This window comes from Microchirus variegatus (genome assembly GCF_963457635.1).
Source record: "Microchirus variegatus genome assembly, chromosome: 2".
Taxonomy (NCBI): domain Eukaryota; kingdom Metazoa; phylum Chordata; class Actinopteri; order Pleuronectiformes; family Soleidae; genus Microchirus; species Microchirus variegatus.
In genome coordinates this window covers 5,002,377-5,026,255 of record NC_139803.1, presented here as the reverse complement: position 1 = coordinate 5,026,255, position 23,879 = coordinate 5,002,377, and the positions used below count along the sequence as shown (strand labels likewise).

The following is a 23,879-nucleotide window of genomic DNA, read 5'->3' as shown; positions in this document are numbered from 1 at the left end:
GCGTCGCTGAGGTTTGGACGAAGCTCTCGCGCTAACTGAAAAAAAACCTTGTTACTATGGGAACGGGAGACTCCTGCTGGCGCGAGCTAAAATCAGTTTGACAAATAATAATTAAACACATTAGGAATAATAATAATTATTAATAAAAAAAAGAAGCATAATCTACACTGTAAATAATAATAGTTGTTTTTATTACACAATAATAGCAAAAACACAACAGTAATACAAATAAGTTTGTGTTGATGTGATGGCTGTAGTGTAAATAAGATTTAAATTGACTTTCACCACATAAATAATGAAAGAAAATGCAAGTTTATAGTGTTTGTGTCGTAATATTGATATGCATGTGTTTTTTCAAAGATAACTTTTATCTGACTGCAGCTGTCACTCACACTGGGTCATTGTCACAAACACAAGTGTCAAAGTCACAGATCAGGATGAAATGATAAAGTATATATCAATGATGTGCACTTACAGGCTCAGACACAGACTCTGGAGTCTGGATTGACTCCAGCATTGAAGAGCAGAGCAGAGCATTGCTGAGCGTCGGCCAAATGCTTCGGGGCAACCACTGAATAGACCCGGTTTCTCCTCTTTGTGTGTTTTATGTGTCACTAAACAGTCTTTTATCTGCTTTAGAATCATGAGGATTCTTCCGTCACTGTGATGCACAGTTCAGAAACATGACCTCTGAGCTTCTCACCTTTTAAAAGTGTGAAACTCTCCGTGGTTCTGCAGCTCCTTCACTGTCTCAGCTACAGTAACACCACTGTATCTGTCAGTCACTGCAGAAGAATAGGTCGCCATGACAACGGCAGCAAACACCTTTCAAGACGCTCTGATCATGCACAAAACACACAGAGCACAGAGATGTGGACAAAGTGCAGGCCACACACATGTAAGGTAAGCACAGATTTACGGATTCATGCTGGCTGATGTGTTTTTAAGACGTCATCATCATTTCTACAGGAACATAGAGACAGAATGTTCATCGTCAACGTCAACCATCAGGATTTATTCCTGCGCGGTCGACCGTACAGAGGGGAGCCGCCGACCGTGGCAGGTAAAGGTTCACTGATCTGACAGATTAAATCAACTATGTCGTGGTACAGCCTCCACGATAAGAAAACACCACCATTTAAGTCTCGTTCCAAGGAATTAGGAAAAACCAGAACTGTGATCACAATTCCTGCAAATTCAAAAGCAGCCTGAATACAGAGATCATTTCTGTTGTGGGTCACTGTAGAAACTGTAATTATAGTCTCCAATGACACAATAACACTGCTGAATATCAAGGGGAAAGGCTTTGGTGACTACTTTGTTTTATACATGTTTTTCTGTGTAATTTGTGTTTAAACTTCCTTGGTTCTGTCCTCACCTCGTGTCCTCAGGGTTTCTCCTCTACCCGGACAGTCCGGCTAAAATGGAGAGCACGTCACGCGAGGCTTTCTGCTTTAAAGTCATCCCACAACGAGTCAGAGGCAAAGGTTTGCAGCTTTATCTCAGTCCGAGGACAAACGTCACCTACTTATCTGTTTGGAGGAAGCTGCGATTAGAGCGGAGAGTTTAGTTTAGTTTAAGAGTTGTTGCTGTTTGTGTATTACAGTGTCCTTATAGTGAGATAATACTTTTATCAGAAGGTTACTGAGCTGGTGTTGTCAGTGAACATTTAAGTCACTGATCTCAAACTGCTCTGAGCCACAGAGTGATTTAAATCACATTTCCCTCCCTGTGTGAACTTCATGATGATGGTTAGATAATCAAAAGAGAGACTATATATTAACAACAACACTGTGATTATACATGTTTGATTCATAAAGTAGAGTTGAGCTAAACCACTGAATCCTAACATCAACAATCACACATTGGTGTTTTTGTGATTGTGATTTTTTAAAATCGTAAAGCTCCAGGAAACCATCTATCTGAGAACACACAGCAGGAGTCCCACCGCCTTCATCCCACATCCTCGAGACAAACAGGAAGAGGAAACGGCAGCAGCAGGGACAGCGAAAGAGGACGGACAGCAGCGTCTCACGAAGCAGACACAGCAGAGATGCAGTCTCAGTATCAGAAGGACTTCCCTCCTCCTTCCTCCTCCTGCTGCTGCAGGAGGAGAACGCCTGTCCTCCCACAGCCGGACAACATCGGCATCAACCCGGCGTTCAGGTGAGAGACGCGTTCATCAACAATCAGTTCATGAAGAGAGCAGCTCATGGGCAGGTGTCTCCGTGTGTTTCTACAGGATCGACTTCAACACCGTTCAGAGACAAGCTTTCCCTGGTTGGTCCACGGTGAAGCCCGGGTGTGACATCACGGGTGTGACATCACAGGTGTGACCGCCTCACCTGGACAAACGAGCTGTTTGACATTATTAAGATAGAGGACCATCGGTTTGTTCAAGTGATGATGTTTCAATCATTCTGTGCAAAATACATCAATAAATAGGATTAATAAACCCATGAAAGTGTGTGTTATTCCTATGTCTTAACTCACAAACTATACACACTCTAACCCTTAATTATATTACATACATATATGAATCATATGAGACCTGCCCTTTAAAGTGTGACCATGATGACTTCAGCTGTACCTGTGCTCAGCTGGAGAGAACAAAGTGTCCTCTTGAACAAAGTGTGACTCATATGTGAAACATGATCTTCTTCTGTGGGACGGGAGCAGCTTTTAAAAACCACAGACTGTGAGAACCTTGAAATAAAGCATTTATGTTCTTAGTTCTCTCTGTCTTTAGTCGTCATCATGTTGGCATTTTTCCAAACTTGTTGGATTTTAATTGTGTGGAAAAACAAACAAACCCTTAAAAAAAGGATTCATCCAAAATATTGGTTTTAATAGTTGCAGCTTGAAATGAATACTCTGCACGTGAAGCTGCTGCTGACACAGCAACATGTAACAAGAAATATAAAGGGCAAAAAAAAAAGACTAATCACAAATGTATCAGTCTCGAGCTGGTGGACTGATGACGTAGAGTCTCTTTGGTTCAGTCTGGATCAGTGTCAACATGTGTAAACCACATCTGTCCGGGGCTTCACCTCCTGTCCCGGTGTCTGCTCCTGCTCCTGTCCCGGTGTCTGCGCTCGTCCCTCTGCCTGTCCCGGTCTCTGTCTCTGTCCCGGTCATCTCTCCTCCCTCTGCTGCCCCACTCAGTGTCCCTGTGTCGGTCTCTGTCCTCCCTGTCCCTCGCCGACGGCCTGTCCCACTCTCTCCCTCCGCCTGCTCCGCGTTCCTGTGCCTGGCAGACGCCGAGGTTGATGGGTTTCCTGAAGGGTCTGTCCCTGCCGCCGAAGCGCAGCTGTCCGGACTCCTTCTTCCCTCCCTGTCCGCCGCCGAGCCGCCGGGGCACCCATCCCTTCAGAGTCCTCTCCTGTTCAAAGTCCACGAACACTTCGTGCTGCTCCACCAGCAGTTTGTTGGCGTCCCTGCGGGCCCGGACCACGGAGCGCTCCTCTTTGTATTCGATGAACGCGTATCTTTTAGAGAAGCCGGTGACGATGTCCCGGACCAGCCGGAGTTGCTTGATGTCTCCGTACTTCGAGAAGACTTGGTGCAGCTTGTCCTCGCTCGTCTGTGGGTTCAGACGCGCCACCAAGAGCGTGAGCAGCGGGTCTCCGGTGACGCCTTTGTTGGGCCTGTAGCGGGCACACATCGCCCTCCACACCGCGCGGTCATGAGGCTCCACGTCCGTGCCGTCGATGCTGCCGGCCTTCAGCGGGTCATAGAGCTTTGCTATGGGACTCCAGTCCGCCATTAGACCCCAAATAAAGTCACTGTAGACGGCTGTGTTCTTTTTCCGCTCAGCAGCACATCGACCATTGACACGTACGTCCACAAAAACATTCCGTAGAGAAACGGGTGCTTTTGGTTTAAGGTTCCTACCTTCTTCTTTTTGTTTTACGGCGGTTGGCATCCATGCATGGGTGCATTAGCGCCCCCTTCTGCTCTGGAGTGGGAACCAGAAATGTTTGAACCAGCCTTCATTAGCCAGTCTTGTCAGGGTTCAGCTTCTTATAATTTTAATCTATATATATATATATGTATATATATATATATATATATATATAGATTAAAATTATAAGAAGCTGAAATGTGTATATATATATATATATATATATATATATATACACATATATATATTACATGGTATAGTACATATTTTATATATATGTATATATTTATATATATACATATATATATACTTTTATATACATACACTTTTATATAAATATATTTTTTTTTTAATATATGAACATTTTAGATGGTCACAGGAAAAGTAGGTTAGGTTATTATAATTTCTCTCCATCCGCCCTTACTAAACAAATACATAACAAAAACTACTACTACTACTACTACTACTACTACTACTACTACACCCCAAACCAAATAATATACCCTTCGGACGAGTCATATCACCATAACCCTTTGAAAAAACTTGATTATATTGAACAAAGAAAGTCAGGGCTTCATCTGACACATTACAAATAAACCATTTAATAAAACATTATTTTTAGTGCTCATTACATCACTTATTATCAGCTTTGAGTGGCCATGAAACCTGACACTGCTTTGGAGAGGTCCATAATAACATTACATGTCCTCCACACTCCATTTATACGCTGCCTCCTGGACGGCTTTTTTATCTGCTATTCGCGTGTAGCGTTTCTGCTCAAAACCATTTGACCTGTGAGACACAAATAAATGACGTGAGTTACACCAGAGCAAATCCTCAATAACCCCACTCACACACGTTCAACAACAAAGCCGTGATCATCATTCATGCCTCGTGTGTATGACCAGTACCTGTCGACTCCATCCCAGCGATATCCTGGTGGGATGTTGAAGCGGTTTGGAGGTGGCGTCGGGCCTTTATACTGAGGCTTTGCTGCAATACAAACATGAAATAGTTTACGATATGAGCTATAAATGATCAACACCTCCGTTCACACCGGCCATGTAAAGGTTTATATACCTTGAGCATTTGTGCTGCGAGCTTTTTTCCGCCTCAGCATGGCAGCCATGGGATCTCCATCCCTTTCCTGCTCCCTCAACATACGGTCCAGATCCTCGTCGTCATGGTGACGTGCCAGTGGCTTCTGTGATTCTTGCAGTGCATACTCCAGTTTCTGCTGATCCATCTCACCCTGGGCCAACCTACAAACACACTTTGATTTTAAATAATGGAGTAGAAACATTTAAATGACCGGGATTCTTCACTAAACGCACCCTCTCCCCCACTGAGCATATTTCTCATCCTTTGCTGCCTTTTCTCCAGCTTTCCTCTTCTGTTCTTCTCTTTCCACGTCCAAATCTCTCCTCTTACCACTCTTGTCTCGAAACACAGTCTGGGCGTTGCGTGATTCGTCTGTTCAAAGAAGAACAACGGGGTAAATAATGGCTTCCGAGTGAGGACTGCGTCGTTTTAAGCTGTGACCAAAGAAGATTTAACATTTGAAATATGCATCGATGATGTGATTCTGAGAGAAAAGATGATCCCACCTTCCAGTGGCTGGTTGTGTCTTTCTCTTTTTCGGTTCTCTTCCTTCTCTTTCCTCAAAACATCTACTGAAACCAGACCGGCCTTTCCACCAGAAAACATCCTGGGTCCCTAAAAGAATACATTATAAAATAAATAAGCATGTAAGAGAAGAAAAATTATCAAATGAACAAATGATATGAGACTAAACTCATTTGTCACCTGTGACTGTCCAGGTCTACGAGGTGGTGACAGATCTCCATCCGAGTCCTTTCCAGCGCGTGGTCGCCTCCTGGGTGGAGACTGATCAGAGTCAGAGCCTCGCTTTGTTTTCCACTGTTTCCTCGGAGGAAATTGATCCGAGTCAGCAGCTTCTTCCTTCTGTGCCTTCTTCCGTTGTGGTGATTGGTCAGAGTCTGAGTCGTGTCTGTTTTGAGGTTTTTTACTTGACGATGATGAACTGGCTTTTTTTCTTATAGGGGATGAATCTGAGAAACAGAATAATGACTTAATACAAGCAGACACGTTGTAAAGTGGAGGATGAAAGAACAATATTAGGCTCCATATACACACAAAAAGATTTATACATGGTCTAATATAGCACATGATCTTATGTACTCGACCCTAACCCCAACAAACAAATGTGATGGATATCAACAAGACTGAGTGACGTTGGAGAGTCTGGTTATTGAAATGTCTTTTGATCGCCTTATTCCAATGTCAAAATAAACGACATTCAACTTCAGATATCGCTTCTTACCTTTACTTTGCATCTTCCCCGATTTCCCTGAATGCTGTCGTGGAGGTGACAGGTCTGGAGAATCGTGGCGAGCTCTTCTGGGCGAGGATGCGTCTGGAGAGTCGTGGCGAGCTCTTTTGGGCGAGGATGCATCTGGAGAGTCGTGGCGAGCTCTTCTGGGAGGAGATACATCTGGAGAGTCGTGGCGAATATTCGATTGCTCTTGTGGATCATGGTGACCACTGTCTGCGTCTTCATCTTCATCCGCTATGAGAAGAAGAAACTTAAGGTGAATAACAGTGTCTCTCAAACATATATACATATCTGCAGGAGCCAATGTGGGGTTTAGTTTGGGGTTGGCTTGGGTGGTTGGTACAGGATTACTTGTTAGATTGTGATTTGTAAATAGTTAATGCCAACTGTTGGCCTTAAGCCTTTGTTTAATATGCATAGCTTTGTGGCTAATTTAGCTGTTAAAGGGCACCATGGGCACGTTGATGTCTTTGCTGGCTATGATATTAAGAGGCATAGATATATGTACTAAGAATGTCTAGCAGGCTAGGGCTTCATGTGTCCATTTTAGCTTACTAAGCTAGGTGTAATAAGGTTTTTTGACCGTCAGTTCACTACGTGATATTGGATTACTTTGTCTTACTGTTTGAACCTATTGATCGTCATTCACAACCTGGAACGTCAAAGGAATATTTCTATGCATTGGTGATCCCAGACAGGCTTGGATACATGTCAACAGGAATATAACTTTGAGGTACGGCAAGTGGAAAATAAATGTGCAAACCCTTCATATGACGTTCTCTAGCCTTCGTGATTGATGAATTAAAACAGTGCCTACGAGTCAAGCCCATTAGAACCTTACTATAGCTGAAGACTTTCAGTGGCTTTGGAATTGTGTGTACTTTGGCCACTACATATCATATATAAATATCAATTACCTCCAATCACTTTCCACCTGTTGCTGGTTCTGAAAGCTTCCAGCTGTTGGATGTCATCTGGTCGCTCATCGATCACTTCAGCGATCTAAGAAGAACATTGGGATATATCAATGTCATAGAACATCATCACAAATGCTTTAAAAACTCTCTTACACCAAAACATAATAAGAATAACTTATACACCCATTATTTTATATGGATACATATATATATATATATACACATCTTATGACAATAGTGGATAGGATTATTATGTAAACACGTTTGGATATTAAAGACAATTACAATCCAGTTAAAGTGAAACTAATAACTAGTCAGCTCATGGTCTAAAGGAAGGTTTAATCCACATTATCTCCTCTGTTGTTGTTGTTTTTAAATCATAGATCAAAGTTAAAATGACTCGAGCTTTCTCACCACCGGCGCTTCGTCTTCTTCCTCTTCAAACTCCTGCTCCTCTTTAACCATTTGTCTCCAGTCGATGTCATCGTCCACGATTTTCAGTCTTAAATAAAAGGAACACATTAAGTTAGTTTATTAGCACTTGTGCTTAAAAGTATGGAGACCTAGCATAACACACACACACACACACACAAACGGACACGGACGACATACGTAGAAAGATCGTCGTTAAAACGAGCCTCTCACCCTCTCTCTGGAACCTTAAGACGTTTCTTTTTAATCTTCCCTTTTGACTTCTTGTCATCTTCACCAGCAGATAAATACCGTTTTAAGTATTCCGCTTTAGAGACCTCGGCTCCTTTGGTGCTCCGCGAAAAGGCCGCCATTTTTGTTTTCCCACATCTACGGAGAGCGCGGAGGGGCAAACATATCTCGGTCGAAACGCAGCTCGTCTTTTTCTTCTTTTTTTGTTTTTCGGCAGTGGGCGCATTACCGCCCCCTTGTGCTTTGGAATGTGAACCAGAAATAGGCCACCATCCAACATACACTCTATTATTTATATATATCTCTCTTATTCTCCTGCTAACCTTATATCATATTAAATAGAGCGTGTTTCAGTGACGTCATAGGCAGTATTACATTTTTTTTTTCATTTTTCATTGCTGTAATATACTGTATATTTTTCATAATGTACATTTTTTTAAGTGCAATATATTGTCATTTTTCATACTGTCAAATTTTTTTATACTGTAGTTTTCGCATCAGTGCAATATACATATCCTTATTTTATATCCTTATTTAATAGCTCAACCTTGCACTGTAAATACAATGTGCATACTGTGTATATTCTGCTGACCGGTTATAATGTACATTCTACATTCTATTTTTAAACCTATTTTCATAGTCAGTGTTAATATCTTTATATATTGTACTTTATATATTCTATTTCTTTTTGGTACTGCATGTTTATTATTTATTATCCTTATCTTTTTTGTCTTGCTGCTGTAACACTGGAAATTTCCCCACTGCGCGACCAATAAAGGACTATCTTATCTTATGTAAATTGTAATATTACAGTGTTTCACAGCCTTATAAGATAAACTACAACTGTTAATAATGATAATAATTACAATGAAACACCCACTCACATCCATGTCAGCTCTCCAGATTGAGAAGAACTGTCCAACAATGTGACTTTGATCTCAGAATTCTGTCTTATTTATATTTCATTCTAAATATGAGGCTGCATATTTCAGTTAATCTTTTATTTATCAATTACTAAATGACTAAATGTGTTGTTTTTTTCAAATTAAAAGTCATGTGATTTCTCTTAAAAGTTAATGTTTCCGCTTTAAAATAAAAGTTTTATTGTGTGTGACTGCTGAAGACTATTTTATACTGTTTTTCTGAAACGTGCGGCTCATGAATAAAAACTCTCCGTCCTTCCTTGTGTGTGATTTATCGCTGCGTCATACTTTCCCTTCTCTTATTGATTTGTTGTCTCTTGTCCTTCATCCTTCAGTCAGCGTTCCTCTGTCTTCACCACATGACTTTGCCAAATCAGAGAAAGTGTTTTAACATCATGATGACGATGGCTGTACACATGTTTATTTCTTTAGTATTGAGCACATACTGAAACTCAGTATGATTTATTAAAAGCAGAAGACACAGGAAAACATTTCTTACTAGCGCTGCTGTGCACTTTGCTGAGGCCAGTTTTCACTTTGTGGTTTTTAAATATGCCTAGTCATCACCGAGCGGCATCATCTGTCATGATTAACTCTCCACAGCAAGTCCTCCTGTGAGTTCAAAACACATTTCTTTATTGAAAACAAACACTGCGGCGTCCAGACGACGTACATTAACTCGGCGAGTTATTCAGATGTGCAGACATCCAAGAATACACGGTTTATACGCTTTGTCCTTTATGTATTTCTGCTGAGTCATCCTAACATCATTGTCATTCTGTGTTAGGGAGAGTTAAGAAAACATGTCAGTTATAGTTCAGCGCCTGTAGGAGGAGATAAGTGAAGCCTGTGGTTTCATGCTGTTTAATATCTGCTGCAGACAGACAGACAGGCAGACAGACAGGCAGACAGGCAGACAGACAGACAGACAGACAGACAGGCGTGGTCAGACGAGTGTCTGTGTCTCTTTAGCTTTGACAGTGATAGAAGAAGAGGAGCAGACTGACGATCCAGACGCAGGAGCTCTTCACAAACAGACTGACGGCTGAACACGGAGCCAGTTGATCTGCAGAGAATGAAAAGACCACGTCAAAGCTCTCACACACACACACACGCGCACACACACACAAACGCACACACACAAACGCGCACACACACACACAAACACTCATGCACACACTCACACGCGCACACACACACACACAATCATGCACACACACACACACAAACACATACACACACACACACACAAACATACACAAAAACACACACTCACGCACACACACACACAAACACACACACACACACAATCACGCACACGCACACACTCACACACAAAAACACACACACAGGCACACAAACACGCACACACTCACTATCTCTCACACAAACACTCACTCTTTCTCTCTCTCTCACTCACACACACGCACACACAAACACTCATGCACACACTCACACGCACAAACAATCATGCACACACACACACACACAAACACACTCACACACACAAACATACACAAAAACACACTCACGCACACACACACACACAAACACACACTCAGACAATCACGCACACACACACACACACACACTCACACTCACACTCACACTCAAACATACACTCACACACACTCACACTCACACTCAAACATACACTCACACACACACTCACACACACACACACATACACAAACACACTCACACACACTCACACTCACACACACAAACACCGACCTGCCTCCATGGTGATTGTGGCAAACTTGCCGTTGATCTTGCACATGTAGGTGCTGTTGTGCGGCAGAGTGTCGGTGAAGCCGCTCAGCCTCATCCTAAAGCCGTGAGGCTCCAGCTGCTCCACGTAGCTCTTGTCTCTGAACTGGTTCTCTGCAGAAGAGCCCGACACGTTGGTGTTGATCAGGGACTCTCTGCTCCCAGACGACCAGGAGAACTCGTAGTTGTCGTATTTGTTGGTCTTGGCGTCGACGCGACAGTCGACTCTCAGCTCGCGGTCGTCTTCGATGCACACAGAGATGGGCTCACACTGGCCTGGGATCAGCAGCACTGAGAAAGAGCATTGTTGTTCATATTCACCACGTTATTTACTGGTTTATTCAGTATGAGCATTTCTTACCTCCCAGAACTCCAAACAGAGTCACACACACAGACGTGAGCATGATGGAAAATCACCATCCAACAACTGTACAAGACAAAGAGAGGACACACGTGATGAGGAGGAGGAGGATCCACAGAGATCCAAACAAACTGACTGAGCGCTCTCTGATTATGGTGAGGTCATGATGAGCAACTGAAAACAAGAATGAAGCAGAGGAAACAAACTAAAGCATCACAGTTTCTTAAAGATTCACTCTGATTGTTGTTTTTAGAAGTGGACAGAGTGATCACATGACGCAGATGTCTTCTGTCCTTTCTGTCCTCACACTTTAATACGTCTCACACACTTTAATAAGTCTCACACACACACACTTTAATGTCTCACACACTTGAATAAGTCTCACACACACACACTTTAATGTCTCACACACTTTAATAAGTCTCACACACTTAAATAAGTCTCACACACACTTTAAAAAGTCTCACACACACTTTAATAAGTCTCACACACTGTCATTTTACATCATATAAACTCATAGACTCATGTCTGCTCAACTACAGTCTGATTCTAGCACAGCCTTCACAGTCCTGATCTGATCCCTGATCTGGGCCCTGTCTCTGGTCCCCGATCTTGTCTCTGGTCTCTGGTCTCTGGTCCTGATCTGGTCCCTAGTCTCGTCTCTGGTCCTGATCAGATCCCTGCTCTTGTCTCTGGTCCTGATCTGATCCCTGCTTTTGTCTCTGGTCTTGGTCTAATCCCTGGTCTTGTCTCTGGTCCTGATCTGATCCCTGGTCTTGTCTCTGGTCCTGATCTGATCCCTGGTCTTGTCTCTGGTCTTGTCTCTGGTCTTGTCTCTGGTCCTGATCTGGTCCTTGCTCTTGTCTCTGGTCCTGATCTGGTCCCTGGTCTTGTCTTTGATCCCTGCTCTTGTCTCTGGTCCTGATCTGATCCCTTGTCTTGTCCCTGGTCTTGTCTCTGGTCCCTGGTCTTGCCTCTGGACCCTGGTCTTGCCTCTGGACCTGATCTGGTCCATGGTCTTGTCTCTGGTCCTGATCTGGTCCCTGGTCTTGCCTGTGGTCCTGATGATGCGTCACTCACCTGCTCTCAGGATGTGATGGTGATTCAGCAGCAGCAGCAGCAGCTCCTGGTGGTGATGACAGAGGATCCTGGGGTGCTGGTCCTCCTCCTCCTCCTCAGAGTCTGAAGAGCTCTGAAGGAACAACACACATTTGGAGGGAGAGTGGGCGTCGCTGAAGGTGGAGCAGAGAGTGCTGATTGGTCGGTCTCCTCTGCAGTGTCTGACAGAGGACACAGAGCAGACAGCATTGCTGAGTGAAAAACTCTTGGTCAGCGTCATTGTTTTTCTTTTTTTTTTGCCAATGAGATGTAATGACCTCATTTCTCACCTTCATCCTCTTTCCAGAACTCTCCTGTCATCATCGTCTGCTTCTCTTTATTAACCCCTGCACATTAAAGATGTGTCTTATATGTGTCACTGAAGCCTCTGTGCAGATAAAGGAGCACAGAGAATGATGTCATTTATGTTCCAAACAGTGCTGTGATTGTATAAATGAATGTCATGCCACTTCCCTTTGCTGGAATGTGTTTTTCTTTAGCACTGTCATCCCAGCACAGCAGCTCACTGTCGCCACCTGCAGGCCGAAGAAAAGGCACAAAACAGATTCACCACTAGGTGTCAGTGTTGGACCGTGTAAAGTCTTTAGAGACTGTGATTTATCATCACATAAATACACAAGCTCTGTTTTCATCAAATGATGTCACACTGTAAAGTTATATATATGTGCATATATATATATATATATATATATACATGTTATATAAAGCTATAAAGAGACCTTGTATTCTCTTTTGTTTTGATCTCGTCCTGACATGGACACAGTCCTGTTATTATGTTGTTTATCGCTCGTCTGAATCCATTTCTCTGTCAAACAGACGTGTGGTTGTTCCTCCTCCTCCATCATTTTCCTCTTTCACCTTCACACTCTGTCTCTTTGTCTCCGGCCTACACTGTCTCTCACTCCTGAGGTTCACACACATCTGCAAATCACTCTGCACAGATGTATTCAAACCGTTTAAAACAGGATAATACTGCATATAAAGCAGATTATTCTCACTTAGATTATTTAGTGTCATGTTAGAAGTGGTTACATGTTCAATGGAAACACCGCTTTGTTTCATTTTGAAAAACAAACAATTCTACGTCCATAAATCTAATCTAATCTGTTAATCTGTGCATCATTGGTGCTCCTGAATCCTGTATCTACACCCCTGTGTGCTTGATCCATCCTGTGTCCTCCTCCCTCCTCCTCCCCCTGTGTTGAGCTGGGCTGACACAGAGCACAGACGCTCAGGACCGGGTTCAGCCAATCTCACTGATAATCTGTGCACGCGTTAATCTGCTTAATCCCGAGCATCAGCCTCAGCCTCAGCCTCAGACTGTTGTCCGGCTGCAGCTCGGCCAACATTCATTCAGCGGGAGGTCAGAAAGAAAAAGTGAGGGACACACACACACACACAGAGTGATTTCCACAGTGAGTGATGAGTGACACCTGAAGATTCCTGCTGCTGGGACTTCACTCCGGGACAGAGGTGGAGGAAACGAGCGCACCCCCCGGGGATTTAAGCACAGACAGGAGCTGGAAACTCTGGGATGGAATACACGGGAGTGTGGATTCTCCTCGTTACAACCTGTGTTGTTCCAGGTAAACACACACACACACACACACAGAAAAGTAGGATTATTATTACAGTACAATAACAGATTATTATTTCATTTTATATTCATGTATTTATATATGTTAATATATTTACGTACACGTGTACATATATTATATATTGCCATCCTCACACCAGCTTCATCATCATCATCATCATCATCATCATCATCATCACTGTGTGTGTAGTAAACTAATGATCATTACTGCTGTTTTAGTTCATATTTATGACCCATTACAGATGAAACTATATTTCACATATACACACACTCTTTTAAAAATTGATGATTTGATCTCTTATGATTTCAAATGCAGACATTTGTGTCTCTAACTTCTTTCAAATCAAACTGATCTGAAATCACATCGTTTCAAACCGAAATCACATCGTTTCAAACTGACCTGTGTGTGTGTGTGTTCTTGTAAGGCTATCTTTGTGAGGACATTTTGTCTGTTTCTTCACATTCTGACACCTTTAAAAAGGTCTTTTTCAGGGTTCAGACCTGGTTTTAGGGTAAAGGTTAAGGTTAGGCACTTAGTTGTGAGGGTGAGGGTGTGTGTGTAACATTGTAACAGGTGCAGTGGTGTAATCACACTAAGCTGACGTCACAGTTATAGCTGTGTGTGTGTGTGTGTGTGTGAACCATATGGATGTATGAGCTGCTGCATCTGCTCTGATTGCTTTTTTTCATTCAACCAGTAACCCACCCCCCCACACACAACCACAGTGGAGCAGGACTTGTGTGTAATTGACATGTGTGAGGGTCTGTCTCAGTTATTGTTATTAATGGTTATAAAGATTCTGATTCAGAGATAATTGGAGGATAATACCGCTTCCACAGATGAAATAATCCAACACAAACACAGCATCCTTCTCCCTCCATCATACCCTTCCTTTTCCCCTGTCATCCTCTCTGTTCATCTTTCTTCTTCTTTCAATTATGTTCCAACAAAAACACCAAAGACAGAGGATTACTGCACAGACACAGTACTATATGTTCATATATAATATATATATATATACAGTATGTAGAGGTGTGAATCACAGGGTAACTCACGATACGTTGTTACATGATAATAATATCAAAGATTACGTGAACGTGATAATAACTGAAGAAAAACATTAACGTTAAAAGTGCAGGATTTATCGGAGAGAAAGGTCAAAGGTCATGATCCTGCTGTTAACTCACTCTTCTTCAGCCTCAGTTTCCCCTCATTCATTTAAACCTTACACTCTATATATCACTATATCATTTTCTTCACTATTAATGGAACTTATATATATATGTATATGTGTATATATATATATATATATATATATATATATATTCTCCTTCCATGTCCTACAACACAGATGCAGTAGCAGCAGTCATCGTAATCCTGTGAGCTGAACAGAGCAGCCAAACACACACTCTGGATTCCTGCAGTGTCACACAGATTACACACACACACTCATACACATACGAGTGTGTGTGTGTGTGTACACAGTCTCTCTCTCTTCTGTCTAAGGTTTCTTTACATTTTAATTCACAGGGCCGAAGAGAGAGAGACACAGACACACACACACACACACACACACACACACACACACACACACACACACACACTGTGTAATCCCAGATCAATCACAGATTGAAACAGTTAATCTCTCATCTTTTTCTCTGTGTGTTTGTTTGTTAGTTTGTATCTCTGACCTCCTCTTCTTCTTCTTCTGCTGTGACCATGTGAGAGAAGCTGAAATTAGACATAGTTTAACAGCAGACACACACACACACACACACACACAGATGTTATCATCTTCTGCAGACATCGTGTTCAGATTAAAAGTCACATTTAAAGATGACATAAACAACATGTTCAGTGTTGTGATGTCATGATCAAAATTAACTCTGTGACCTCACACTCATTCAACAAAACCTTTAAAACTAAATGAACAGAGGAGGAGGAGGAAATCCTTTCAGGAAGTAAAGAGAGCACATGGTGATGCTGCTGTGAAACAATATCACCATTGTGTTGCTGCATTGGTTCACATCACTGCTGCTGTTAATGGATTATTATTGTCAGGAGGACGGATGAGGTCACTTCCTGTCGTCTGGACAAAAGAAACGTGTGTGTGTGTGTGAGATACAGGGACAGGGGGACAGAGGGACAGGAGGACAGAGGGACAGGAGTAGGACAGAGGGACAGGAGTAGGACAGAGGGACAGGGGGACAGGAGTAGGACAGAGGGACAGGAGGACAGGAGGAGGACAGAGGGACAGGAGGAGGACAGAGGGACAAGAGGAGGACACAGGGACAGGAGGACACAGGGACAGAGGGACAGGAGGAGGACAGAGGGACAGGAGGACAGGGGGACAGGAGGAGGACAGGAGGAGGGCAGAGGGACAAGAGGAGGACAGGGGGACAGGAGGAGGACAGGGGGAAAGGAGGAGGACAGAGGGACAGGAGGACACGAGGAGGGCAGAGGGACAGGAGGAGGACAGGAGGACAGGAGGAGGACAGAGGGACAGGAGGAGGACAGGGGGACAGGAGGAGGACAGAGGGACAGGAGGAGGACAGGGGGACAGGGGGGAAGGAGGAGGACAGAGGGACAGGACGACAGGAGGACAGGACAGGAGGAGGACAGGGGGACAGAGGGACAGGAGGACAGAGCAGCATGGACGGACTCTCCTGTGCTAAAGCCTGTAATCAGTTTATCAGCAGAGCTCAGTCTCTGACGTCCTCTCTACGCTTTTACTCTTTCACTTTGTCCTTTTTTCATTCACTGAGCATAAATCACGTCTTTATTTGTCAGAGACTTTAACTTTTTAAAAATCTCTTTCACCGTCAGAGATAAAATGTCATTTTAAACACAGGCACACAGGATGGATTTACTGTTTGTTTGTTTGACCTAAATAAAAATATCACATCTCAGAGTTTATGAAACTCAGACAGAGTAACACATACACTGATAAGAAGAACTAGATTAACATTAACTAAACGTCTTCTTCATTAAAAGTGTTTAACCACATACTTGTCATCAATTATCATTCAGATAAAGTGTTTTTGAATCATAAAAATCATCAGCCTGGTGCTGTCACAGATGCACTTTCATTTCCTAAATGCTCTAATCTACTTTCACTGCTGGCCTTCTTTCCTCTCTCACACACACACACACACACACACACACACACAGTATAAAGCTATTAAACTGTTGTAGTAAAGTCAGCTTGTATTTGCAGGTTTGTATAGATTATATATAGATTATGTAAAAATGGACCATGACACAGAATTAATGTGTGGTATGCAAATGCATTTTCTTTGAAATAATACTATTGTATGTTTGTTTTGTGTGTGGACAGAATGTGGTGACGCTGCTGTGAATGATGATGATGATGAAGCTGATTCAGTGACATTTAAGATTCTCTCACGCAGTCTCAAATAAAACAATCTCATATTGAGTTGAGATGATTCCAGGACACCTGCTGACATTTATGAGACTTATTGTTAGAGAATGTTTTAAATGTCATTCAGACACACACACTGTTCTCTCCATTGTTTATTGAATATTATATTTTAAGAGAGGCTTTTATATCGCGTCAGTCACAAGGATTTAAATTAACATTAGAACACGGTTCATGAATCTTTGTAAATTGTGTCAATTGTATTGTGATGTGGCCGTGTGAGGTCACACTATATATATATATATATATGTGTATATATATACATATATGTATATGCATATATACTGTGTATATCAGTATTATTCCTGCAGAATCTCTCACACACATGCTCTGTTTTATTTATTGATTCATTTGAAAGCTTTATGCTGAGTGAACCTCGGGGTGAACCTCAGTGTAACCTCTGCTGTGTCAGCCTGAGGTGTTTATTATGGGCTGTTTCTGTCTGGAGAGCACAGACTAAAGCACTAATGCACTGAACAATCAATCACTTCATCAGCACTCTGCTCTTAATAACACAGAAATATAATAATAATAAAACACAAACATGGAAATCAGCCCCAGGCTCACAAACACATACTAGCAATATATAAGACCAATAGTCTATATATATTTGTCACGTTAAAATAAAATCTCTGTGAGCGTTCACAGTGTGTGGATTTAAGTTAAAGGATCAGTACGTGAGTGACAACAGTCGTGCTTATTTATACCCGGCTCTAATCCCCTACGACCTTTGACCTGAGCTCACCTGTCACGTGACCCCTCCTGCTGCAGGGATCCAGAGCCAGACCGTGGACATGGAGGAGGGGAAGTGGGCGTTTGTGGGCTCAAAGGTGGATCTGCGCTGTCGCTTCATCAACAGCTCTCCACCCGTCAAGATCTCACAGGTATTTACATGGTGGATGTTTGTGTTGACCTGTGAGCCGATCGCCATCGCCATCACGCTCACCGCGCTCCGCTCTTTAAGGTCACGTGGCAGAAACTGGTCAACGGCACCAAGCAGAACGTGGCCATCGCCAACCCCTCCCTGGGCGTGTCCGTGGCCCCCGCCTACAGGGACCGCGTCACCTTTAAGAACGCGGCGGTGAGGCGGCGAACTCCCACCCTGGAAGACACCACCATCACCTTCTCCTCGCTGCGCCTGGCCGACGAGTCCATGTACATCTGTGAATACACCACGTTTCCTGCTGGGAACAGAGAGAACGCCGTCAACCTCACCGTCTACGGTAACGCACATACAGTATACATCTGACGGTACAGGTGTCATCACAGTCTTTTAGTCCCGTCTCGCCTCAGTCACTGAACGTGCTTCACTAAATGTTTTCAGGGTTTTAAAGTCTTTTTAACTTAAATCTACACTTTGACATTGTCGTCTTTGACGTGGCGCTCATGACTCTTCAGTGACAACACTCTCTGACCAATCAGAGGCCGGAGTGGTGCCCGGAGTAGGAGGATCTGCTGTTCAGGAGAACCGCTGTTTACGTCACGTTTCCAGACTTTCTTTTTCTGCGCTTGCAGAGCCTGAGAATAGAATAAAACCCAGCGTTCTCAGCAGTGACTGAAGTGTTTGTTTTCAAACTTTAGGGCTTCATAAACGAGCTAATGGCATTCATTGGAACTTCCTTTCTATGGGAGCTTTAAAGCAGAACTAGACCGGAAGTTCCTATTAACGCTTTTTTAGTGTGTATCTGCATCATTACCTTGTTTATGAAGCCCTGAAGGTTCTAAACAAACAGTTCAGCCACTGCTGAGAACGCTGTGTTTATTGTAATCTCGGGCTCAGCGAGATCTCTGAAAAAACCCGGTCCGCTTACGGATCCTCCTGCTCCGGGCACTAGTCCGGGCACATCCGGTTGCGCACATTGAACCGCAGAAGAAGAATAACGTCCGTTGTGGAGGTGTTTCACGAGCGACAGTGTCTTCTGACTCTGGGTCTGACCACGGTCTAAGGTAGTCAAAGGGACTGCGGCGGGGAGTCGTGAAGAAGCTATTTTTAAACACTGTTAAAACAATGTTTCGATAATGAGTAGCAGTGCATCCACCGTTCCAAAGGGGGGAGCTGTGCTTCTGAGAGCTTCCGGGTTGATAGATTTGAGTCTCAAATCTCGCTGTTGGGAAACACCGTCAGAAAAGTGGATTTCTATCGGCTCGTTTACAGAAGCTAGGAGGTTTTTGACCATAAAAACAAGTTAATGTATGTAAGTAGACCTCCATAACTGACATATATGTGCAACAGGACCACTCTATGTGACCTTTAAACATCGTCAGGGTAGGAACTTAAAAAAACCCAACAGGTACCAGGTTCTATCACTGATGGATCAGAGGAAAAAAAAAAACGTGCCATGGCAAGGCGAGGCGAGCTGGGACTGTGAGGTGGAAAAGCAACATCTATGTTTGATTGAGGTTACTGTTCATGTTCCCTCAGTTCGTCCAACCACTCAGATGACTCTGTCCACTCCCACTCTGGTGGCTCGCTCGTCCAACCTGAGGACGCCTGTGGCCTCCTGCGTCTGTGCCAACGGGAAACCAGCCGGCGTGATCAGGTGTGGATGTGATGATGACGGCTATGACGTGAGTTTCACTGACTCTCTGTTCACACTGTGTCACTGTGTGACTCTGGTTGGTCTGTGGCGAACAGGTGGGAGGCAAAGGTTCCAGGAGAGGTCAGCACTCGTGAGTTCAGGAACTCCGACGGGACGTTCACCGTGCAGAGCGACTACATCCTGGTGCCGAGCAGAGAAACTCACAGAGAGACGCTGACCTGTGTCACCACCTACAACCAGGAGGTCTTCACCGACAGCCTCACGCTGGATGTTCAGTGTAAGTCTCCTCATGTCTTTCACCTGCAGTGTGTTTGGAAGTGACAATTAACTGTGTGTGTGTGTGTGTGTACCAGATGAGCCGGAGGTTTCCGTGGACGGCTTTGACGGGAACTGGTATCTGAACCGAGAGAACGTGGAGCTGAGCTGCTTGGCTGACGCTAACCCGGCTGTTTCTCTGTATCAGTGGAGACTGTGAGGAAAACACAAACACAAATTTAATTATAAACATCAACATCTTCTTCACCTCCATCACTGTCACTGAAAACTCTCTGTAATAATGTGGAAGAAAACGAGACGAGTGTCAGGGGTCAAAGGTCAAAGATTAGAGCAGGTGAACCGGATGCTGAGCAAGTGATGACTGTGTGTATTTAACTCATATACAATTACATAAGTGGATCATCTTAGTATTATATTGGATGCATTATATATTATGATCATAATAATTATGTGCAGCAAACATAAAGCATCTTAACTAACTTTCAACTTTTTCACTTCTGTTCATGTTTGTCTAAATCTTTGTTTATGATCTCCAGTTTGAAAACATCTTCACCTGAACTGTCAAGATGAGATCAAATATACGTTAGTTTCAGTCGTGTAATCTGTGCAGGAACTACTATATTTATGATTATTATTATTATTATTAGGGCTGAACGATTTTGAATAAATATCTAATTGCGATTATTTTGACAGGAAATGCGATTGCGATATGATTGGTGATATCACAGGGAACGGTCATTTTTACATCATTATTCTCATTGTCATTCAAAAAGCAGCTCTGTAAGAAACATATACAGAGCAATCTAAACTTATATTTTGTCACATTTTGGCTTGAACAAATACTGCGAAAATTGCAGTAAGCTGTATTGCGCTTTCGATTAATTGTTCAGCCCTAATTATTATTATGATGATGAATAATTAATTTCTTCTGTTTTGATGAAGGATCAACGGCTCCATACCGAGCAGCGCCGAGATCCGCGACAACGTGCTGAGCTTCAAAGGTCCGGTGACGTACGAGCTGCAGGGAACGTATGTTTGTGACGCCACCAACAGCATCGGGACACAGTCGGGCTCTGTGGACGTCAGCATCATAGGTGAACGATCATTCAGGATAATCACTGTGACTCACTCATATAGTTCATAATAATAGTAATTCTGGTGTTTGTTGGATCTTAGAAAAACCACTTCCACAGATTGCGACCAGTGACGTCATCAGTGTGATCGCCCTGTTACTGGCTGCCGGAGTGCTCATGGGCATCACCATCACGGTGCTGATCCTGAAAATAAGAAGCAGAAAAGAGCACTCCTCGTACGTCATCGACGTGACTCAGGTTTTCGCTCTAATGTGGTTTACCGTGTCCTCTTTGATCGTCGTCTTTTATTCTCCTTTACTTCTTCTCCAGAAACTCGTCCCCGTCCAGAAAGCTGGCTCAGCCCATCAGGAAAAGACCGGGGGAAGATATTCAGGTAAAGTCCATATCATTATCATGTTAAATAAACTGGTTCTGACAGATCCTGAGCTGAACAGGGTCAACAACTCTCACACAACAGCAGACTCTCAGGTGACCTGAACGACCCGCTCTCACACCTGGACTCAAGTGAAACCAACAACGTGGAACTGGGTCAGAGGATGAAGGAGCTGCTTTGTTCAACAGGGAAAAGACAGGATTTCAGTCTCCAAAGGCTTCAGAGTCCTTAGTCTTCAGAGGCTTCAGAGTATTCAGACAGAGTCTTCAGAGTCTCTGGAGTCTACAGAGTATTCAGAGTCTTCAGAGTCTCCATAGTATTCAGTCTTCAGAGTCTCCATAATATTCAGTCTTCAGAGTCTCCATAGTATTCAGTCTTCAGAGTCTCCAGACTCTTCAGAGTCTCCATAGTATTCAGTCTTCAGAGTCTCCAGACAGAGTCTTCAGAGTCTCCATAGTATTCAGTCTTCAGTCTCCATAGTATTCAGTCTTCAGAGTCTCCAGACAGAGTCTTCAGAGTCTCCATAGTATTCAGTCTTCAGAGTCTCCAGACAGAGTCTCCATAGTATTCAGTCTTCAGAGTCTTCAGAGTCTCCAGACTCTTCAGTCTCCTTAGTATTCAGTCTTCAGAGTCTCCAGACAGAGTCTCCATAGTATTCAGTCTTCAGAGTCTTCAGAGTCTCCAGACTCTTCAGAGTCTCCATAGCATTCAGTCTCCAGAGGCTTCAGAGTCACCATAGTATTCAGTCTTCAGAGGCTTCAGAGTCTCCAGTCTTCAGTCTCAAGAGGCTTCAGGGTCTCCAGAGTATTCAGAGTCTCCAGAATATTCAGTCTTCAGAGTCTCCAGAGGCTTCATAGTCTCCATAGTATTCAGTCTCCAGAGGCTTCAGAGTCTCCAGAATATTCAGTCTTCAGAGTCTCCATAGTCTCCAGTCTCCATAGTATTCAGTCTTCAGAGCCTCCATAGTATTCAGTCTCCAGAGTATTCAGAGTCTCCATAGTATTCAGTCTCCAGAGTCTTCATAGTCTCCATAGTATTCAGTCTACAGAGGCTTCAGAGTCTCCAGTCTTCAGTCTCCAGAAGCTTCAGGGTCTCCAGAGGCTTCATAGTCTCCATAGTATTCAGTCTCCAGAGTCTCCAGAGTATTCATAGTCTCCATAGTAGGCTATTCAGTCTCCAGAGTCTTCAGAGTCTCCATAGTATTCAGTCTCCAGAGTCTCCATAGTATTCAGTCTCCAGAGTCTCCATAGTATTCAGTCTCCATAGTATTCAGTCTCCAGAGTCTCCAGAGTTTCCAGACCAGAGTTAAACGTCTTCAAACTGAAGTCCAGTCTCCTGCAGCTCACTACAGAAGACATGGTTTCAGACATGGAGACATGGAGTTTCTACTAAAAGCTGCTGCAGCTTCATAAAGCAGACATCACGTGTCTCTGCTGACTGTGTTCATCTGTTGTGTCTCAGGATGACAGAACAGTGGACAGGACACTGAAGATCTTGCTTTCATTTTGACCGGATTTGATGACAAAGTTGAGGTGTCCAGTGATTCCATCTGTTGTGTGAAGTAGCTGCAGGGCCATCATAAAGACTGAAGAAGTAAACTTGTGTGTGTTGTGTGGTTGTTTGTCAGCAGCACTCGGGCCGTTTTTACGAGGAGCTTCCAAACACAGCAGACTACGTGAGCTACAGACTGGCCTGTAACAAAGAGGACTACCCTGAAGCGTACTCCCCTCCCATCAACCCCCCGCTCTCTTTCCTGCCTCAGCACCCTTACCCGTCCTCACAAACCACCAGCACCACCAACAGCAGCTGCACCAACACGCCCAAAAACACCTTCTCCCCGACTTCACACACAGCGGCCATCTTTAAATACCCGTCAGTCCCAGGTCTGGCTCCTCCTCCAGGAGCAGCAACGTACACGTTTCCTAAAGAACAATACGTCTGATGAACGTGAGGAGTGACGTGGACATCTGTGGAAGACAAAAGACAGCGTTTGTTTGTTTGTTGTTGGACATTTTTCTCTGGTTTTTGTCTTTGTTACGTTTTGAAAAAGGGAAAATCATTTTAGCCTGAAATGATTTGACTTTGTGTTGCATGGATGAATGAATGAATGGATGAAGGTCCAGCCCTTACTTTACCTTTTCTAAGAAATATAAAGAATACAAACATGACACTTTCCTACTGTTTGTACTCAGCAGCTGTACTTTGACTCTTTTATATCTGTTTTTATTTGACATTGATGTCCATTTCTAAATGTGATGTTTATATTTGTGGTAGCTGTGGTTTCTTTTTGTATTCATTGACACTGGTTGTTGGATGAACTGATGAACTTTAAATAAAACAATGTAAACAAACATCATTCATTCATTCTGACTGAGTTCAGTCGTCAGCAGATTACAGACACATCTTCATATTTATATATGAAATATAAAGTTAGATGATCCTTTTAGTTTGACATGAACCAGCGACACAGAGCGTCTGTGGCTGCAGCTCAGGGAAGAAAGATGATCCGTCTTCTACATTCATTCATGACAAAGGTCTCACGTTAC

General features: G+C 43.3%; 4 protein-coding genes across 4 annotated transcripts; 1 reads left to right on the top strand and 3 right to left on the bottom strand.

Annotated features, from left to right (window-relative positions):
• Window positions 1-2,906: 2,906 nt before the first annotated feature.
• snrnp35 (small nuclear ribonucleoprotein 35 (U11/U12)) lies at window positions 2,907-3,835 on the bottom strand. Its single transcript, XM_083902750.1, has one exon. The coding sequence runs from the start codon at window positions 3,764-3,766 to the stop codon at window positions 3,047-3,049; it is 720 nt and encodes a 239-aa protein (XP_083758876.1). The 5' UTR covers window positions 3,767-3,835; the 3' UTR covers window positions 2,907-3,046.
• Window positions 3,836-4,533: 698 nt separating this feature from the next.
• Window positions 4,534-8,179, bottom strand: bud13 (BUD13 homolog). Its single transcript, XM_083910112.1, has 10 exons — window positions 7,823-8,179; window positions 7,592-7,679; window positions 7,178-7,262; window positions 6,249-6,494; window positions 5,711-5,976; window positions 5,512-5,620; window positions 5,239-5,377; window positions 4,985-5,166; window positions 4,816-4,897; window positions 4,534-4,696 (listed from the first exon to the last, which is right to left on the bottom strand). Exons 1-10 carry the CDS (start codon window positions 7,960-7,962, stop codon window positions 4,603-4,605), a joined length of 1,431 nt encoding a protein of 476 aa, XP_083766238.1. The 5' UTR covers window positions 7,963-8,179; the 3' UTR covers window positions 4,534-4,602.
• A 1,215-nt stretch (window positions 8,180-9,394) lies between these two features.
• LOC310944488 (uncharacterized protein) lies at window positions 9,395-12,071 on the bottom strand. The gene is made up of 4 exons (XM_083910284.1): window positions 11,975-12,071; window positions 10,895-10,960; window positions 10,498-10,824; window positions 9,395-9,829 (listed from the first exon to the last, which is right to left on the bottom strand). The coding sequence occupies exons 2-4, from the start codon at window positions 10,935-10,937 to the stop codon at window positions 9,732-9,734; spliced, it is 468 nt and encodes a 155-aa protein (XP_083766410.1). The 5' UTR covers window positions 10,938-10,960; window positions 11,975-12,071; the 3' UTR covers window positions 9,395-9,731.
• Window positions 12,072-13,547: 1,476 nt separating this feature from the next.
• On the top strand, window positions 13,548-23,275 carry nectin1a (nectin cell adhesion molecule 1a; the record flags this gene model as incomplete). The annotated part of the gene is made up of 10 exons (XM_083908964.1): window positions 13,548-13,599; window positions 17,822-17,934; window positions 18,015-18,273; window positions 19,473-19,590; window positions 19,686-19,867; window positions 19,944-20,061; window positions 20,809-20,960; window positions 21,043-21,175; window positions 21,270-21,333; window positions 22,964-23,275. 10 exons carry the CDS (start codon window positions 13,548-13,550, stop codon window positions 23,273-23,275), a joined length of 1,503 nt encoding a protein of 500 aa, XP_083765090.1.
• Window positions 23,276-23,879: the final 604 nt, after the last annotated feature.

Bases quoted from the DNA above. Each gene is read 5' to 3' on its own strand.
- snrnp35 (XM_083902750.1), bottom strand. From the start codon at position 3,766: ATGGCGGACTGGAGTCCCATAGCAAAGCTCTATGACCCGCTGAAGGCC.
- bud13 (XM_083910112.1), bottom strand. From the start codon at position 7,962: ATGGCGGCCTTTTCGCGGAGCACCAAAGGAGCCGAGGTCTCTAAAGCG. The intron at 5,977-6,248 runs GTAAGAAGCGAT...TCTGTTTCTCAG, and splicing joins GGGGAAGATGCAAAGTAAAG to ATTCATCCCCTATAAGAAAA. The intron at 5,621-5,710 runs GTGACAAATGAG...GTATTCTTTTAG, and splicing joins GTAGACCTGGACAGTCACAG to GGACCCAGGATGTTTTCTGG.
- LOC310944488 (XM_083910284.1), bottom strand. From the start codon at position 10,937: ATGCTCACGTCTGTGTGTGTGACTCTGTTTGGAGTTCTGGGAG. The intron at 10,825-10,894 runs GTAAGAAATGCT...GCTCTTTCTCAG, and splicing joins TCTGTTTGGAGTTCTGGGAG to TGCTGCTGATCCCAGGCCAG. The intron at 9,830-10,497 runs GTCGGTGTTTGT...CATTCTCTGCAG, and splicing joins CACAATCACCATGGAGGCAG to ATCAACTGGCTCCGTGTTCA.